Source organism: Portunus trituberculatus, chromosome 1 (assembly GCF_017591435.1).
Source record: "Portunus trituberculatus isolate SZX2019 chromosome 1, ASM1759143v1, whole genome shotgun sequence".
Classification (NCBI taxonomy): Eukaryota; Metazoa; Arthropoda; class Malacostraca; order Decapoda; family Portunidae; genus Portunus; species Portunus trituberculatus.
The window spans coordinates 3,625,342-3,645,533 of NC_059255.1; the positions used below are offsets into that span (position 1 = coordinate 3,625,342).

Here is a 20,192-nt window from a genome sequence, read left to right on the forward strand (position 1 = left end):
CTCTTTCTTAGTTCCATTACATGACATTTCTTGGCATTAAACTCCAATTTCCACTTCCTGCTCCATTCATAGATCTTGTTTATATCTTCCTGTTGTAACGGCAAAACGTCCTCCCTGGTTTTGATAACTCTTAGCAGCTTTGCATCATCAGGCAAATAGATTAATATAACTGTTTACCCCATTGTGAATGTCGTTTACATAAATCTGGAACATAATGGGGGCTAACACTGACCCTTGTTGCATTCTGCTGGTTACTTAACCTCAAGTTGAGTATGTATCTATGATCACAGTTCTCATTTCCCTGTCCTTCAAATAATCCCTTATCCATTCTGATAAGGTTCCTTGCAATCCTCCTATGTTCTCTAGTTTCTAAAGTAATCTTTCATGAGGACTTTATCAAAAGCTTTTTTCATGTCCAGGTATACTGTGTCCACCATCCGTCTCTGCTTTCCAGTCCTTCTGTAACTCTCGAGTAGAAGCTTGATAAGTTTGATACACATGACCGTCCTGTCCTGAACCCAAATTGTCTGTTCTGTATGACTTTTTCTTCTTCCAGATGTTTAACCCATTTTCTTTGATAATTATTTGACACAACTTCCCCAAAATGCTTGTAAGTGACGCTGGTCTGTAGTTTAGTGGTTCAGTTGCCTTTCGTCCTTTAAATTCCTCTCTTCTTCAATAACACTCAACTTCTTCTCTCCTCTACATTAAACACACTCGGTCTATCCTTCACTAAAAATCTAAACTGGAAATTTCACATCTCTACTCTTGCTAAATCAGCTTCCAAGAAGTTAGGTGTCCTATGGCGTCTTCGTCCATTTTTCTCTCCCTCCCAGCTGCTTGCTCTGTACAAGGGCCTTATCCGCCCGTGTATGGAGTATGGCTCTCATGTCTGGGGGGGATCCACACACACAGCTTTACTAAACAAGGTGGAATCTAAAGCTTTTCGTCTTATCAACTCTTCTCCTCTAACTGACTGTCTTGATTCTTTAAGTCACCGCCGCAATGTTGCATCTTTATCTGTCTTCTACCGCTGTTTTCATGCTGTCTGCTCTTCTGAACTTGCTAACTGCATGCCTTCCCCCCCTCCTGCGGCCTCGCTGCACAAGACTCTCTACTTCTTCTCATCCCTATTCTGTCCATCTTCCTAATGCAAGAGTTAACCAGTATCTTCACTCCTTCATTCCCTACACTGGTAAACTCTGGAACTCTCTACCTGTGTCTGTATTTCCACCTGCCTATGACTTAAACTCTTTCAAAAGAGGAGTGTCAAGACACCTCTTACGTTAACTGGACCCTCCTTTTAGATTTTTTTGTTTTTTCTCTTTCTACTTTCCTCTTAACAGGGCCTGGCAACCAGCGGGATTTTTTTTTTCCAACACTTTGTTTGCCCTTGGCCAGTGCCCTTGTAATGTAAAAAAAAAAAAAAAAAAAAAATATCGGTATTACCTTGGCTGTCTTCCATTCTAGTGGAACTTTCACTTCATTTAGTGAACTTGTAATTATTTCCCAAATTGGTGTGTGTGTGTGTGTGTGTGTGTGTGTGTGTGTGTGTGTGTGTGTGTGTGTGTGTGTGTGTGTGTGTGTGTGTATTTACCTAGTTGTATTTTACGGGAGGGGAGCCTATGGTGGTGTTGTCGCATCTCTGTATCTCACAGTGTCTAATTTTGTGTTCAAGTGGTGGTGGTGGTGGACTTTGCACACACCACCTCTCTGTCCAGTCTGTTCCATATATCTATCACTCTCTTTGATTTAGGTTGAACCAATACTTTTCTTATTGTGTTGTACAGTTTTGTTCATGAGAAGTGAATGTTATTACCATGAGGTTTTCCTATTACACTTGTGTGTAGTTTGTATTGCTTTGTTTACATTGTTTTGCTTTCCTGATTATATTCATATCCTTGACCAAATATACTTTATTGCCAGTCTAACTGGTTTTCATGAATGGAAAGACAATGGTATTTTTCCTGAATTGAAACATGTTTGTTTGCATTGATGTAGGATACCTAGCTATGTGTTAAAATGCCTAATGTATATTTGACTTCTTGTGTGACGTCTCTGTGATGTGATCAACTATGTAACTTGTCTGCATCAAGTTTTTTCTCTATATATACCTTACTTTTTTGCTTGTTACATTTATTGTATGGTTCAAAAACTGAAATTCACTCAACATGTTGTGTTCCATTATAATCATTAGTGACTCAAGTATTTTTCTGTTCTGTGAACATCCTCAGCATTCCTACATTATCCTGATAATTAAAAATGTCAATTTTTTCTGTAACTTTTTATTTTTTTTCTAAGTAATCCCTTTGAAGAGATTTAAGGTTGCACATTTCAACTATTCCTACATTGTTGTTATTTTATGATTGTTTGTTTGTTTGTTTGTTTGTGTTGCCTTAGGTTAACACCTTTTGTATAAGACACAGTTTATTACAGTTTTTATCATCACTAGGATTGAGAGACTATATGACATAGTTTTTCTTTATGTTTTGCTTTATTATGAAGACAAGCATGATTAATACATTAAGTATTCATTATTGTTTTACATATTTGTTCATGTCATTCTTGTTTTTGCTTCACTTTTTTATTGTGTTGATCAACACACGTGTACATACATTACTGTGTATGTACCTTTGACTGTGTATATTGACAAGATATTGGTTTCCAAATAAAACTTGTGTGAGGTGAAACATGTGCTGTTCTGTTACAAATATCCTGATACAATATTACCTTGACCTTTGAAATGAGTTCTCTTAATAATATCATCTTTGTTCATTAAAACCTTAAGATCAACCTCTAAACTATTAACTTATATTTCATAATGAACTCTATCCTGTTCATTGTGAAAAGCAAGACAAACAATTGAACTTTCTCAAAGTAAGCTTGGAAGAAACAAGCTTAGACGTCTTGTTTCATGTCCTGTAATATCAAATGTCAATCTTCTTTATAATTAATCTTTTGTTTCCTGTTTTCTGAAATTGTTTGTACACACAAAGTTGTGATCTTATAGTGATTATGTGACTTATTTACTATGACAACTACCATTGAAGACAGTGATAACACAGTGATATTGTTTTGTCTTTGTCATGATTATTTGATTTGTGTGTCTGTCAATTTAAGTGATGCTGTATTGTTATTATTGAGTGCTTTCCTTTGGTTGTATTGTTATTGTTATTTAAACCTCATTATACACATAAATATACTTGCTGCCAGTCTCTGATTTTAATAATGAAATACTGCTTTGATGACACATGTTTTTTTCTTTACATGATCACATGTTTAGTGCATTGATGTAGGAATTGTAAAAAGTAAATGTATTATTTTGTGCGTTTGTGACACATGTAACCATTTCTCCAGGTACATGTTTACTTATCTTCTTCTTCAGTGTTACTTTGTCTAAAATAAGCGTCTTGTATTGTGTGTGTGTATGGTATGAAATCACTATGTGACTATAAGTATTTTCAAGTTCTATGAAACTAACATCCTAACACTTTCATTCCTACCCATTATCCTGATAATTTTCTGTCAAATTCACTGAATTTAATTTTTTTTTTTTTAATAAAGAGAATTGTGAGCAAGTTATACACAATTCAACTAAGTTGGGCCTCCACCCTTGTTTGTTTATTGTTTGTCTTGTTTGTTTATTATTGTGTGTTATTATTTTTATTACATTTTTCACACAGGATAGTGACACACACACAACACACACACACACACACAAAGCTTCAACACATAACACACACACACACATTCATTCCCAATGCTTGTGGGTCTATTAACTGTTTTCGGTGAGCAGTGACTGTGCGGCAGCAGGGGTGAGGAAGGGAGACGTGAGGGGCGGCCAGGTGGTGGTGGACAGTGACCGGCGCCACAGTGACAAGCCTACACGAACATAGTGACAATAGCCATGATAACAACGAAAAGAACAGCGTGTGTGTAGCCTCGGTAAACACGGACACAAGATGGGTTAGGATGTGTGTGTGTGTGGCTGGGGGTGAGTGGGTACCTACTGCTGGTGACGGCAGCAGCCAAGACCAGCCGCAGTCTTCACCAGCAGCAAACGTAAGTAATATATTGGTGTAAGTCATCATTTCACGGTGCTGTCATGTCATAACCTAACGTTGGTAACCTCCATAACAACATATCAGTGAACTAACACCTGCAGGTACTTCAAAAACCCCAATAATTCAAGCCTTCAATATGTAAACAAGCCAGCCCTCTGACCCGTCACCTCTTTCTCAAGCCATTATCTGCCTCATCTCTCACTCAGCACAGGCCAGACAGGTCACAAAGTGAAGCTACAGATGTACTCTTTCATGTTCGTCGTTGAAATATATCAGCAATTGTCTAATTTGTGTGTTATGGAAGCTCAGTGAAGGGAAGGGGACTGGGATGTGACGTCACGAGCCGCCATGTTGTGACGTCATCAGCGGCTCCCGCCCAAATGTCCCGCCGGTCCCAGACTGTCGACCTCCCCTATTATTTATATTTGTCTCTGTTCATTTATTTCGAGTCACAAGCACCTTTTGACGGTTTCCAATGATAGTGGGTTGTGTTTTGCGTGTGTTCCATGCCTGAGTTGAGTGAAGTGCGGTGATTTAGTGTGTGTTTGGGAGTCAGATGAGAGGGCGAAAATACGCTAAAATTTTTCCCCCCGCTGTGAGTGATTTTTTATTTGAGGTTGTAGCGAAGCGTTTGTGTTTTCAAGAAAGGTTTATGATGGAAAAAGTGTGAAAGGCTCCTGATAAGTTAAATATGTGGACTGTAAGAGAGGTTTGTAGCCGTGTTAAAATGTTAAACAACGTCGTTTTTTAAATGTTTATTTTTCTAATTGAGCGTGTTGGCGGGTTTTGATATTTTGAAATGATGGTTATAATTTTTGAAAAGCGTTATCAATCCTGTTGAAGGAAATTGGTGGACTTTGGAATTGTTTTTAAGCATGTCGAAGTGTTAACACTTTATTTATTGTGTTTTTTGAAATATTTTCATTATTCCTCATTCCGGTAATGTTTTTATATTTTAGGAGTTAGTTTTGATTGGTAACAAGTCAGAATTTATATATTAGCGGTGTCCAGCTGCCTTTTTTAGAATCCTCATTTTCAAAATGGTTTAAGCAACGTATATAAGTGACGTCATGAAGGGGAGCGGCCCCCGGCTGGACCACGGCCCCCTGAATGGGGCCGTGGCTGGACTCGGACACACATCCCGCTCCAGACCGGAGGATGTCGGGGTGGTTGGGTGTGAAGGTGTGTGTGTGTGTGTGTGTGTGTGTGTGTGTGTGTGTGTGTGTGTGTCTTCCGTTATCAAGGGGGAGCCCACCCACCAGACCCAATCAACACTCGCTCCCAGCCGAAGGGTGGGTTTGTGGTAGGGTGTGTGTGTGTGTGTGTGTAATTCACCTCGGTCGCCTGCTGGTCACCCAGCCAGTCTTCCCAATTACGGAGCGAGCTCAGAGCTCATAGACCGATCTTCGGGTAGGACCGAGACCACAACACACTCCACACACCGGGAAAGCGAGGCCACAACCCCTCCAGTTACATCCCGTAGTACCTATTTACTGCTAGGTGAAGAGAGGTGTGTGTGTGTGTGTGTGGTGTGTACCATTGTAGAAACTGATGCAGTGTGTGTGTGTGTGTACCATTGTAGAAACTGATGCAGTGTGTGTGTGTGTGTGTGTACCATTGTAGAAACTGATGCAGTGTGTGTGTGTGTGTGTGTGTGTGTGTGTGTGTTAAGGAAACACAAACACATTCATTTCAGTTTTGTTTATTAAATTGTTTGCATTAATAAATCTTTGCCACAAACTAAATATATATTTCATTTCAACAAACAAACAAACAAACAAATAGGTGGTAACAAGACACTTTATTCCCTGCACACACACACACACACACACACACACACACACACACACACACACACACACTTTGTTTTTGGTTAATATATTTTTTTTATATTGTTTCTTGTCTTATTTCTTTCTTCTTCCTCTTTTTCTTTATAGCTGCAACTTTCCTCCCTTTTTCTCTTCATTACCTCTTCTTTCTTTTTTTCATTACCACCTCTTCTTCCTGCATCATTCATTATCCCTCCTCCTTTTTTTCATCTACTTCTCTCTTTTCTCTTCCTCTTTTTCTTCCTTTTCATGTAAACTTTTCCTCCTCCTCCTCTTCCTTTGTTCCTCTTCTCCATCTTCTTATTCTCCTCTTTTTTATATAATCATTTCTCCTCTTCCTTTGTATTCTTCTGTATCTTCTTATTCCTTCCTCCTCCTTCTATTCATTCATAATCTCCTCCTCCTCCACCACCTCTTATTCATTCCTAATCTCTTCCTCCTCCTTCTATTCATCCATTCATTCTTCTAATCCACATAACAAAACTCCTCCTCCTCCTCCTCCTCCTCACAGCATCTCCCAGTCATCGGGCTCAGAGAGAGAGAGGGAGTGGGTGCGTGGCGTGGTGTTGTCCTCTGTGGTGGTGGTGTCCTTAATGGAATGGTGACAAAGGTGCCCACTGGTGTTCAAGCCCCACAGGGTGTTGTCGGTGGTGACTGTGGGGGGAGAGAGAGAGAGAGAGAGAGGTTAGTTAAGTTGGTGGTGGTAAATAAGAGAGAAAAGGGAAGAAAATGGTAAAGTTGGTTGTGTTTGTGTGTGTGTGTGTGTAAAAGAGAGAGAGAGAGAGAGAGAGAGAGAGAGAGAGAGAGAGAGAGAGAGACCAAAATAAGAAAAAAAATAAACTAAGCAAATTTCAAACATTAACTAGAAAAAGATAAATAAATACAAAAAAAAATCAAACATGAAGACACAAAAATCTAACCAAATTTAACATTCCAGACAACCCCAACCCATTTTAACTCAACCCAACCCAACCCAACCCCATCTTATTTTACCTAACCTTATCTAAACCCACTACCTCACCCAACCATGACCCCTTACCCCTACTCCCCACCCACCAGAGAGTGCCGCCAGCCTGCCAGGAACCCTCTCCCAGGCCTCTCCGATGAAGTTGTTGGCCGACACACCGGTGCGCTGGAACACCTCCCCGCCAGGAGTCAGAGCCCACACTTGGTCCTCACTGTGGGGGTGGAAGGAGAGGTGAGTGGGGAAGGTAGGAGGGAGGGAGGAGTGATGAGATGGGGAAAGATGGAGAGAAAGGTAGAGATGGTGAGAAAGGGAAAGAACAGTAGAGATGGAGAAGAGTGAAGGAGAGAAGAAAGAGAAAGATGGAGATGGCGAGAGAGGTTAAGAGAAAAGTAGAGATGGAGAGAAAGGGAGAAAGATGGTGTGAAAAAAGAAATTGAAGGGGTGAAATTGAGAGGAGAGAGAGAGAAGAGAAGGGGAATGAGAGAGAACGATGGAGAGGAGAATAGGGAGAGTGTAGGTGTAGTAACAGTGGTGGTGGTTGTGGTGGTGGTGGTAGTAGTAGTAGTAGTAGTAGTAATAGTAGAAATATTGGTAGTGTAGTAGTGATAGTGGTGGTGGTAGAAGTAATAGCACTGGCAGTAGTAGAAATAGTGGTGTTGGTGGTGATAATATATAAGTAAATTCAAGTAATGGGACAAATACTTCAAAACTGGTGATAATCTCAATCTCTCTCTCTCTCTTTTTCATCACACACACACATACACCCCTTTCCATCTCTCCAGCACCCTCTCTCCCCACCTCTCCCTTTTCCTTCTCCCCTCACTTTCCTCCTCCGTCATCCCTCTCCTCACCTTATAGACAGATGGGTAGCCAGAAGCCCAGGCACACACACCCAGGACAGGCCCAGAGACAGCTCAGGGTAGATAGCTTGACGGACATACACACGTTGAAATGAGTCCAGCGCCCACACCAGGTGAAGACGCGTCCCCACAAATACCTGGAGGGACGAGGGGATGAGGTGTGTGTGTGTGTGTGTTAAAACCTACTTATTTTGTTTTTTGTTTGTTAATCTTTACCTTCTTTCTATTTGTGTTTCTTGTTTGCAGAGATGAAGAAGGAAAGGCAAGAGGAAAGAAGAACAAGAAGAAGAAAAGAAGAAATACTACTACTACAAGAGGAATGGATGAGAAGAACAAAGAAAATAACAAGAACGAGAGAATAAGAGGAAAGGAAGAAGAAAATTAATAATCACTAGGAAACATGCTAAAATAAGGTGAGAGAGAGAGATTGGAACAGTAGTAGTAATGGTAGTGCTTGTGGTAGTAGTAGTGGTGGTTGACTAATAACAAAGAAATTTATATATTCCCTTTTTAATCAGAAAGCATCATTATTATTATTATTTATTTATTTATTTTAGGACCATAATTTGAATATTTTGCTATTATCGTTATTCTCTTCCATACCTTAGTAAAACGCAAACATTTCCCTACACCTTATTTGTTATCACTATCATCTTACCACCATCATTATTTATTATATTACCTTCAACTCTTCAACATTTCACGTCACCTTGTTTATCATTATCCATTTACTTATTTTCTTTTTCATGTTCATCATTATTACCTCTATTATTTAACATACCTTGGTAAACTCCACCTCTCCACCACCAGAGGGCTCCACTTGTATCCAGGCAGGAGGCTGGGCATGGCATGGGGTGAGGGGCCCCTGCCGCACGTATACCCCTCCCTGTGTGTCCACCCCCCACACCACCTCTGTGCCGCAGGAAAGGTGGCACAACTGGATGTCACCTGTGGGGATACATACGTGAGTGTGTGTGTGTGTGTGTGTGTGTGTGTGTGTGTGTGTGTGTGTGTGTGTGTGTGTGTGTGTGTGAATTTGTCACTTCTAGATACACTGACCGTAACATTAACTTCTTCAGTACTGGGACGCATTTTTACCACGAGTTCTTGGTGAGATTAGACCATTTTATTTACATTAAGAAGAGTCTATGGAGGTCAGAAGATTAATCGCCAGAGTCTTCACCATTTTAATCTCCACATAAGTTTCTGAAGCTGTATAAAATCACCAAGTAATAACCACAATAAATATGAAAACACATCCTGGTACTGAAGGGATTAAAGTTATATTTTGTGCCTCTAGATTATGGTGTACAATTCTGGTCCCCACAGTTATAGGAAGGATATAGGTCTATTAAAATCTGTGCAAAGGAAAACTTCTAAAAGGATACAGGCATGAAGGATATTCCCCATGAAGCAAAATTGAAGATATTAATCCCAGCCTTTCCCAGTGCATCCCAGCCTTTCACAGTGCATTCCAGCCTTTCCCAGTGCATCCCAGCCTTTACCAGTGCATCCCAGTCTATCCCAGTGCATCCTAGCATTTCCCAGTGCATCCCAGTTTCTCTCACTGCATCCCAGCCCTTCCCAGTCTTTCTCAGTGCATCCCAGCCCTTCCCAGTCTTTCCCACTGCATCCCAGCCTTTCCCAGTGCATCCCAGTCTCTCTCAGTGCATCCCAGCCTTTCACAGTGCTTCCCAGCCTCTCCCAGTGCATTCCAGACACTTAAGAGGAGACCTGATAGAAGTATTTAAGTGGTGTAGGGGTTATAACAAAGGGAACGAGCAAAGTTCTTAAGATCAGTAGCCAGGATAGAACCAGAAATAATGGTTCAAGCTTGAGAAATTCATGTATAGGTTAGTACTGGGAAGGAGGTGGTTGTGTAATAGTGGTTGATGAATGGAACGCACTCAGTAATCATTGTCAGTGGTGAGTCAATAGGGAGCCTTAAAACAAGATTAGATAAGGGTATGGATGGAGATGATAAGTGGAAATGGGTAGCTTTGTTCACACGGGGAGGTTTGACGGCCTCTTGCAGCTTTCGAGACAGAGAGAGAGAGAGAGAGAGACCAAACCAACATAAACACACAAAACACCCACTAACAACCACCACTATTACAGGACCACCACCACCACCTCACCAATCTGCTTCAAGTCGAGTTCCTCCCAGTGAGTTCCAAGCAGCGAAGTGGCGGACAGACCAGCTCGGATGAAGATCCTGCCAGCAGAGGTGAGCGCCCACAGCACCTCTGGACGCTGGCTCACACACACCACCACGCCCTCAGCACTGTCACTGCCTTTTGAGATGTTGCTGGAGATCTCTAGTGGCTGTAGGAAGAAGAGGTGGTGAGGTGATGGAGAGAGACATATTCAAGAGGAAAGACAAATAGGAAACAAGAGATGATGAAGAAGAAAAAGGGGAAGAAGAGGATAAAGGAGGAGATGAGAGGATGGAAAGAGAAGATAAATGATGAGACAAACAGGAAATAAGAAGAGAGAGTAAAGAAAATAAAGGAGAAGGAGGTGATGAGAGAAGAGATGAGAGGATGGAGAGAGAGAATAAATACAAGAATGAATGAAGATAATGACTAAACACACAGGAAATGAGATAGTAAGGGAGAAAGGGATCATACAAAGGGAAGAAGAGAATAAAGAAGAAAAAGGAAGGAAGGATGAGGGAGAAGATAACAGGATGAAGAGAGACTATACAATGCAGCACAGGAGGGAAGATAGTGAGACGAACAGGAAATAAGAAGATGGTAAAGAAGAGGAGAATGAAGAAGAAAGCGAAGGATAAGAGACAAGAAAACAGAAAAAGATGAAAAGAAGAGAACCAGTAAAGAAGAGGAGAAAGGAAGAAGAAATAAGAAGAGGAGAAAGGAAGAAGAAAGAAAGAAGGATAAGAGACAAGAAAACAGAAAAAGATGGAGAGAAGATGAAAAGAAGAGGAGAAAGGAAGAAGAGGATGAAGAGGAAGAATAAGACAAGAAAACAGAAAAAGATGGAGAGAAAAGTAAGATGAAAAGAAGAGAATTGGAAGATTTGAACATTTATTAAAAGCCAGATTACTACTATACGTTACATATTTATATTTCTCTCTCTCTCTCTCTCTCTCTCTCTCTCTCTCTCTCTCTCTCTCTCTCTCTCTCTCTCTCTCTCTCTCTCTCTCTCTCTCTCTCTCTCTCTCTCTCTCTCTCTCTCTCTCTCTCTCTCTCTCTCACCACAGCCCCACAGTGTGTTGACAAACCCACAGTCACTCCCCACACTCTCTCTCTCTCTCTCTCTCTCACCCACCACAGCCCCACAGTGTGTTGACAAACCCACAGTCACTCCCCACACTCTCTCTCTCTCTCTCTCTCTCTCTCTCTCTCTCTCTCTCTCTCTCTCACCCACCACAGCCCCACAGTGTGTCCCCACAGTGTGTTGACAAACCCACAGTCACTCTCCCTCTCTCTCTCTCTCTCTCTCTCTCTCTCTCTCTCTCTCTCTCTCACCACAGCCCCACAGTGTGCTGACAAACCCACAGTCTCTCTCTCTCTCTCTCTCTCTCTCTCTCTCTCTCTCTCTCTCTCTCTCTCTCTCTCTCTCTCTCTCTCTCTCTCTCTCTCTCTCTCTCTCTCTCTCTCTCTCTCTCACCCACCACAGCCCCACAGTGTGTCCCCCCACAGTGTGTTGACAAACCCACAGTCACTCCCCCACACACTCTCTCTCTCTCTCACCACAGCCCCACAGTGTGCTGACAAACCCACAGTCACTCCCCCACACACACACACACACACACACACTAATGTAATTTGTGTTTGAATAAATAAAAACCTGGATTTTAATTATTAACATAGTGTCTGATTTTAAACCCTTAAACAACATTAGAAATTAGTCACACACACTTTCTCTCTCACGCACACACTTATTCTCTTCCTCTCCCTCTCTCTCACACACACCCTCTCCTCCTCCTCACCACACAAGAGGCAGTGTTTGGGTTGATGAGGAAGAGCTGCCCAAGAGGTGAGAGGCAGCAGAGCGTCCCCTGAGTGGTGTACAGACCCTCGGCACACACCGCCGCCCACACCTCCTCTCCGCACACCTCCCACCAGTGCCCTGCCAGGATGAACACCACAAAGATTAAAATGCACACCTCCCACCAGTGCCCTGCCAGGATGAACACCACAAAGATTAAAATAACGTAATAAAACAAACAATAACAACATCAAATCCCAGAAGACTAAAAACAACAACACATACACACACACGCATGTACTCTCTCTCTCTCTCTCTCTCTCTCTCTCTCTCTCTGTTATCATCCCTTGTGCCAAATCTCTCTCTCTCTCTCTCTCTCTCTCTCTCTCTCTCTCTCTCTCTCTCTCTCTCTCTCTCTCTCTCTCTCTCTCTCTCTCTCTCTCTCTCTCTCTCTCTTCCTCCTCTCACCTCTGACAACAGGCCGATGAACACAGCAGGTTTGGCTATTCAGTTCCGCCAGCCACAGACCATGCTGGGAGGCCGAGAGGAGCACCCCCCCCACCTCCACCTCTTCCCCCACCATGTACTTGCTGGTCAATACCTGTGAAAGAGTGGTAAGGTGTTAGGAGGAGGAGGAATACAATGAAACACAAAGGAAAGCCAAACAGCACACACACACACATTGGAATATGCAGGAGTAGTGTGGACCCCCCATAAAAAGAAACACATAAGGAAATTGGAGAGACTACAAAAAATGGCTACAAGAATGGTTCCAGAATTTGAAGGGATGACATAATATGAGGAGAGACTAAAAGTTATGGATCTACCAACCCTGGAACAGAGGAGAGGTAAGTAAATACACACACACACACACGAGGAGCACTAGAGGACATGGAAGAAGGCTGAAAATGAGTGATTGGAGAAGAGACATCAAGAAATAAAGGTTTCCTCACAGACGTACAGCAGTGTGGAACAAACTTGATGATAAAATGGTGTGTGTAAAGACCATACAGAAATCTACACAAATTATTGATAAAAATAGATAGGGAGGCAGGACAGCACAACTTTAGTGTGACTCTTCTCCTGTATCTCACAAGTAGGTAAAGACACACACACACACACACACACACACACACACACACACACACACACACACACACACACACACAAAGGCTGGTACTCTCAAACCCTTCTGTGCTTCGCCTCCACTATTTCAAAAGGCTTTATTCAAATTTACACATTTTTAAAGGTGTTTTTACAGTTCTAGAGGCAGAGTGACAAGATTTTCACATTATTAACTGAAGAAACACACTTATAAACCCCACTAGTCGTTTCTATAACCTTGGAAAACAGTCATGATGAGAGATTAAAGCATTTTTAAAGTGTGTTTTTATGGTTCTTGAGGCAGTGAGAAGATTTCTGCACTACTAACCGGAGAAACACTCTTGAAAACCCTGCTAATCATCTCTGTGGCCTTGGAAAATAGTTGTGGTGAGAGAGTACAGCATTTCTGAATAAGGAACACACACACACACACACACACACACACACACACACACACACACACACACACACCCACCTGCCACCACTTGAGATCAGCACCCTGGGGGAAGGCATCACACACACCCTCTCTGAAAAACAACCTCCCTGCTGTGTCCACCACCCACCCCGACCCCGGACCCAGCGCCATCCCTGCCACTCTGCTGGGGCCATCTGGGGAGGCCGGCCCCACCACCGCCCTCCACTCCTGCCCCACGGCGATGGTGCTGGTGGCGGCAGTGGTGGTGGTGGTGATGCCAACTCTGTAGGAAAAGGTTAATTTGATGAGTATTGAGAAGTAATGATGATGATGATGATGATGATGGTGGTGGTGGTGGTGTATATCAATTAACAAGATTATCCAAAGAAACAATGAAATAAATGAATAAATCAATCAAACAAAAAACTAGATGAAATAAAATAAAATATACAAAAAATAAAGAATATTACCAAAATCCAACACAAAAATTTAAAAACAAATAAATAAATAAATAAAACCAGAGAAAATTAAGAAATAAATTAATAGGATAAAATTATCAATAACTAAAAAATGCAATAAAAACACACACACACACACACACCTGTCTCCAAAGCCTCACCTGACCAGCAGCTGCCCGGCCGAGGTGAGGGCCCACACCACCCTCCCCCGCGCTGTCACCCGCACCACCCCTGCCCCGCCACACCCGCCAGACACCTGCACCACACCCGCCTCCTCACTGATGCTGCGACACACACACACCTGGAATGCAACACTAAATCACACACACACACACACACCTGTCAGACTATATATATTTACACATGTGCCTATAAAGTTTACGTATATATATAAACATGCCTGCAAAACAAATCTAACACACACACACACACACACACACCTGCAAGTCTTCATCCACAAACCAGGTGTACTCGCCAGCCACACTCGCCTGGCTGACATCCTTACAGACAGCGGCCATCTTGGTGGGGGGTGCAGGGGGTGTCACATCACAGGGGGGCGGGAGAAATGCATAAGCCTCACCCCCTGCCACCACCACCCACCCCACATCCCCCTGTGGGCCTAGACTGACCTGGAAGGCATCTCTGGTTAGTGTTACCTTCCGCCAGGGGTCTTTGGGGTCAGGGCCAGCCAGGTAGAGGTGCCCTGAGGTGTTAACGAGAGCACGACAGGTGGATGAGACTGCCATACTGAACACTCTCCCTGGAACACCTCTTCTGACCCACCCCCCACTCATCTCCTCCTCCTCCTCCTCCTCATCCTGTGCGTAACTCCAGGTGATGTCAGCAATGTCATTAGAGTCATTTAGGGTCACCACCTGGCCCTGGCATGGTCTAGGGGGCTGTGGGTGTGGCAGGGGAGGGGCTGGGGGCTGCACGGTGAGACTGCTCCCAGATGGCGGTCCGTAACTCAGACAACTCGATCGGTCCTCGCTAAAGTTGCTGGGAATGCGTTCTAAGTCGTCGTCCTCCTCCTGCTGCTCCTCCACTGTCCCTCCATGCTCTAGGGACGTGCTGGAGGCGTCAACACTCTCCACGGAGCTCAGACTTAAATAACGCTGGTAGTGACGGGCATAGAAGTCATCAGCACCAGTCAACGAACACGGTGCTGGGCTCAACTCCTTCACCGTACTTGGAGTTGAGCACTGCGTTCCCTCTGGACTTCCTGGCGCCTCCCACACTCCACTCCCTTCCATCACCTCTCCCAGGGTCATCTCAGAGCCCTGTGGTGTCCCTGGGGTGGGGCTAACAGGCTCTTCAGAGGGGTGGTCAAGTTTCAAGCAATCCATGTCAAGAATACTGGCCAATAAACTCTCTTTCTCTTGTATATTGGTATGAATGTCCCCTGGTGTGTCCTCAGAGCTCAGTGGGGTGCTGGGGGCTAGGGGGCTGCTGTGCTGGGCCTTGGGGGTGTCTGGTGGGGTGGCTGTGGGTGTTGGGGAGGGGAATGGGATGGAGGGAAAGAAAGGAGGGAGGGAAAGTGAGATAGATAGATAGATAGATAGATAGATAGATAGATAGATAGATAGATAGATAGGATAGGATGGGAGGAAAAGTGAGATGAAATAAAGGAAAAGAGGGAGAAAAGAAGGGATGGGAGGGAGAGAAAAGGAAGGAAAGTGAGATAAAATGGAGGAAAAGAGAGAAAGGGAGGTAAAGGGATGGAATGGAATGGAATGGGAGGAAAAGTGAGGTAAAAATAGAAAAGGAGGGAGAAAAAGGAGGAATGGAAGGAAAAATAGGATGAAATAAAGGAAGAAAAGGAGAAAAGGAAGGAGATAAGAAAGTAAAAGAGAGAAAGATTGAATTAGAGGAAAGAATGAAAGAAAAGAATAAATGAAAGAAGAAAGGAGAAGGAATAAAAGAAACAGCAAAATAACAAAAAAAACAAAAAGGGAAGAGGAAAAAAAACGGAAAAAAAAAAAAATATTACTTCAATTTTTCATACCATAAAAATATATACCACAAATATTGACAAACTCTCTCTCTCTCTCTCTCTCTCTCTCTCTCTCTCTCTCTCTCTCTCTCTCTACCATTCTTCTTCTTCTTCCTCTTGACTCTCACTGGCATAATAAGAGGGCCCCAATTGTCACCACCATCACCACCAGCCTCTTCCACCTCCACCACACTAATCTGATAGTAGTAGTAGTAGTAGTAGTAGTAGTAGTAGTAGTAGTAGTAGTAGTAGTAGTAGTAGTGGTGGTGGTGGTGGTGGTGGTGGTGGTGGTGGTGGTGGTGGTGGTGGTGGTGGTGGTGGTGGTAGTGGTAGTAGTGGTAGTGGTGGTGGTAGTAGTAGTAGTAGTAGTAGTAGTAGTAGTAGTAGTAGGTAGTAGTAGAAGGAAGGAAGGAAGGAAGGAAGGAGAGAGAGAGAGAGAGAGAGAGAGAGAGAGAGAGAGAGAGAGAGAGAGAGAGAGAGAGAGAGAGAATTAACATCACAACACAAAACAATAAAAATGAGACAAATATATAGAAATTTTCACAATATAACCACAAACAAACAAACAAACAACTTACCACATCACTATCAACAACAGCTGGGGAGGAGGCGGAAGACAAGGAGGAGGAGGAGGAAGAGGAGGAGGAAGACATAGCAGGAGGAAGAGGAAGAGGGGAGGAATGAGAGAGAGAATCAACACAACCCTCTACTTTTTTTCCTGATCCTCCTCCTTCTCCTCTTCCTCCTCCTCCTCCTTCTCCTCCTCCTCCTCCTCCTCCCTTGTGGCCGGTCATAACAGCAGGGGCAGCATGTTCAGTGACCTTAGCTGCCACAGATGACCCGACCTTCGCCAGCTGGTCAAAGAATCCATTTCCTTTCATCACCAGCTTGCTTCCCAACACACTCAAGTCATGGAGGGCCTGGCTTGGTGACCGCTGCTGTCTACATGCACCAATATCACTAGGAGGGTGCGTGGTGAGGCAGAGAAGAGTGCGTGAGCCTTCCAAAACAAATATACGGTTTTCTGACACAGCAACGGCATTAATGGAGCGAAAACGTCCACTGTAGGAGAGAATGCGCTGCTGGGAGGTGTCGAAAGCTACTAGCCACTGTCGGGTGTGTGAGACAAGGGCGTGAGAGCCTAGTAAGTGCAGTAGACCAAAGGAAAAGTACTCCCCTTCGCGTTTGGCCTCAGCATATGGGTTCAGAAGCCTTGTCTCGCGTTCCTGTGGCAAATCGCGGATGATATGCGTGTGTGAGACCTCCCCACTCCCCTCGGCAGCCCATAAACGCAATCCAGGCCTTGATGTGTAAAGCAAATCTGTGTTTCTTGTTGCACTTCCTGCCCAGACGCACCCAAACACACCAGGTTGCTTTCTTGCTTTACGGCCAACCTGAACACACTCCCCAGTTGCTATATGGTAGATTAACGCCCTCTCTAAGGTACACACAGCCAGACGTTGGTGTAAATAGGACAGCTGGACCACAGGGGACGGTTCAGTGATCAGATGCCGAGCGGTACATTGGCAGTGGTTCGGCTGTACCTCCACCAGTCCGACCACCCCCAAACAGTCGCCAGAGAAGAGAAGCAGTCCATTGAGGCTCCACGTGAGGGCGGTGATGCGCGCTGAGTGGGTGGTGGTGATGGTGAAGCGTTTGATGGGGGGGTAGGTGGGGGGGTTGTCTCCTCCTGCTCCTCTATCTCTTTTTGTACTGGGATCTGGTGGAGGAAAAATGTGTGTGTGTGTGTGTGTGTGTGTGTGTGTGTGTGTGTGTGTGTGTGTGTGTGTGTGTGTGTGTGTGTGTGTGTGTGTGTGTGAGGAGGAGGAAGAGGTGATGAGGAAGGATAGATGGAGAGAAAGGGAAAGGAAGAGGAGATAAGGAGAGAGATAAAAGTGAGAGAAAGGAAGAGAGAAAGAGAATTAGGTAAAAAAAAAGGAAATTAAAGAGAGAAAGAGAAATAAAAACCAACTTATCTCTCTCTCTCTCTCTTTCAATTATTTTCATTTAATTTTTACTTTCTTTAATCTTTCATTCCTCTCTTAACTACAAACCAACAATGCCTCTCTCTCTCTCTCTCTGTTACCATCCCTTGCGCCAAACCTGTTCTCTCTCTCTCTCTCTCTCTGTTATCATCCCTTGTGCCAAACCTGTTCTCTCTCTCTCTCTCTCTCTCTCTCTGTTAACATCCCTTGCACCAAACCTGTTCTCTCTCTCTCTCTGTTATCATCCCTTGTGCCAAAAATGTCTTTTATCATTTTCTTTCTCTCTCTCTCTCTCTCTCTCTCTCTCTCTCTCTCTCTCTCTCTCTCTCTCTCTCTCTCTCTATCATCATCCCTTGTGCCAAATCTGTCTTTTATCATCTCTCTCTCTCTCTCTCTCTCTCTCTCTTATCTTCTTAATTAATTTTTGTTTTTCTTTACTTCCTTCTTTGTTTTTTCAATCTTTTGTCTTTGTTACTAAATTTATTCTCTCTCTCTCTCTCTCTCTCTCTCTCTCTCTCTCTCTCTCTCTCTCTCTCTCTCTCTCATCTTCCTCCATCTCTTCCTTCTCCTTCTCCTTCTCTTTCTCTCATCTCCCCTGCCCACTCTCTCTCTCTCTCTCTCTCTCTCTCACTTGGGCTGTGTATCCGGGGCAGCTGGAACACAGTAATGGTGCCGTCAGTCCCTCCAGCTGCTATCATGTCCTCCACTGTCCGAACACCTGCCACGCACGACACACCCTCCGCTGCGTTCTGGAAGTAGTGGTGGTGGTGGTGGTAGTAGTGGTGGTGGTGGTGGTGGTATTGGTGGGGATAGATCTACTCATAATATAGAAAGTAGAAAGTAGAATTGGTAGAAGGGAGAAAGGAGATGAGGCTTAAATATGGTGGTGGTGGTGGTGGTGGTGGTGGTGGTGGTGGTAGTAGTACTAGTAGTAGTAGTAGTAGTAGTAGTAGTAGTAGTAGTAGTAGTAGTAGTAGTTTAAAAAGGGTTATTGGTAATATTTCACCTTTTCTCATACACACACATGCATATATACATACATACATACATACATACATACATACATACATACACACATTAGTCTTATAAAAAAAATCAAAAAGGTGAAAAGGTTTAAATTTCGTAAAACACACACACACACACACACACACACACACACACACACACACCTCGCACTTGAGCCTCATAAGATTAAGTGACGGGAGATGTGCCAGGTAGACGAGTCCAACATTAGTGCCCATCACCAGGTTGTCGGGCAGGGCGGCCAGGCTGGTGAGGTGCAGCTCGGAGGTACTCAGGCCGCGCTGGAAATGGTCCGGCAGCTGGTCCAGGAGAGGGCTCAGAGGCACCCACTCGTCCCACCTGGCCATGGCGGTGGTGGTGGTGGTGGTGGCGGTGGTGGTGGTGGTTGTGGTCATGTTTGTTTAGTTTATGGTTAGTGTTTGTTTTATTTATTTTTTCTCGGTTTTATCAAATTTTTTTTTTCAGTTTTTCTTTTCTTATTTTCTTTTTCTTTGCATATTTTTATTTTTCTTTCTTTTCTTTTTTGTTTTATTTATTTTTTGTTTTTTTCTCAGTTTTATCAATTTTTTTTGTTCTTTTGTTTTCTTATTTTCTTATTCTTTGCGTATTTTTTTATTTTTCTCTTTCTTTTTCTTTTTATTTTCTGCTTTGTTTTTTTTTTATTATCTTGTTTTTTTTATCTAATTCTGCATTTTTTTGTTTGTTTTGCTTGTTTTTCTTTGCGTTTTATCTAATTCTGTGCATTTTGTTGTTGTTTTCTTTGTTTTGCTTAATTCTCCATTTTTTTTTCTTAATTTTATTATTTTTGTTTGTTTTTCTTTAAATCTGATCTTTTTCTCGTTGTTTTTCTTGTTTTATTTTGTTTTGCTTGTTTTCCTTCTTGTTTTGTTTGCTTCTCTTCGTTTTCTTGTTATTCTTGTTTGTTTTGCTTCTTCCTCTTTATTTGTTTATTCTTTTTCCTTTCTTGTTTTGCTTTCTTTGTTTTGTTTAGTTCTCTTTGATTTTCTTGTTATTTTCTTTATTTTGCTTGTTTTTCTTCTTTTTCTTGTTCGTTTGTTTTTATTTGTTTTTTCTTCGTCTATTTTTGTTCAGTTCTCGTTTTCTTCTTTTTTCATTTTGTCTTTCTTATTTTCTTTTCTGTTTGATTTTCTTCTTGTTTCTTCATCTTTCTTTCTTCTTCCTTTCTTTTTAGTTGCTTTGATTCTTTTCTTTACTTTCGTTCTTGTTTTCTTCTCAATTTATTCTTCCTTTCTTTTTCTCTCTTCATAAAACTGTATATATATTTTTTCTAATTTTCATTCTTCTCTATTTCTTTTCATCTCCTCCTCCTCCTCCTCCTCCTCCTCCTCCTTCACCTCTTCCTTCTTCTGCCACACCTGCAGGATAAGAAAAAAAGATTACGTTAGGTCAAGTTCGAAAAATAAAATTAGGTCAAGTTAGGTTAGGTTAAGTTAGTTAAATAATAATTAGGTTAAGTTAGGTTTGATTAGAAAAAAGTTAGGTTAGGTTAGTCTATAATTACGTAAGGCTAAGTTATGTT

General features: G+C 42.7%; 1 protein-coding gene across 2 annotated transcripts; it reads right to left on the minus strand.

The window, feature by feature from the left end:
* Positions 1–6,320: 6,320 nt before the first annotated feature.
* On the minus strand, positions 6,321–19,122 carry LOC123503935 (tectonin beta-propeller repeat-containing protein 2-like). Of its 2 annotated transcripts, XM_045254095.1 has the most exons (14): positions 18,799–19,122; positions 18,261–18,378; positions 16,223–17,364; positions 15,742–15,841; positions 14,092–15,134; positions 13,813–13,952; positions 13,254–13,476; positions 12,143–12,275; positions 11,676–11,815; positions 9,859–10,045; positions 8,502–8,668; positions 7,712–7,857; positions 6,950–7,071; positions 6,321–6,547 (listed from the first exon to the last, which is right to left on the minus strand). In XM_045254095.1, the coding sequence occupies exons 1-14, from the start codon at positions 19,045–19,047 to the stop codon at positions 6,399–6,401; spliced, it is 4,059 nt and encodes a 1,352-aa protein (XP_045110030.1). In that variant the 5' UTR covers positions 19,048–19,122; the 3' UTR covers positions 6,321–6,398. The 2 variants fall into 2 exon arrangements, with proteins under 2 accessions (XP_045110030.1, XP_045110116.1); XM_045254181.1 differs by lacking the exons at positions 6,321–6,547; positions 6,950–7,071; positions 7,712–7,857; positions 8,502–8,668 and having other exon boundaries at positions 9,908–10,045; positions 11,659–11,815.
* Between the last annotated feature and the right edge of the window lie 1,070 nt (positions 19,123–20,192).

Excerpts from the sequence above, each read along its gene's own strand:
- LOC123503935 (XM_045254095.1), bottom strand. The coding sequence starts at position 19,047 with ATGACCACAACCACCACCACCACCGCCACCACCACCACCACCACCGCC. Across the intron at positions 11,816-12,142 it reads TCATCGGCCTGTTGTCAGAG|GGCACTGGTGGGAGGTGTGC; the intron begins GTGAGAGGAGGA and ends TCATCCTGGCAG. Across the intron at positions 10,046-11,675 it reads CAAACACTGCCTCTTGTGTG|CCACTAGAGATCTCCAGCAA; the intron begins GTGAGGAGGAGG and ends TTCTTCCTACAG.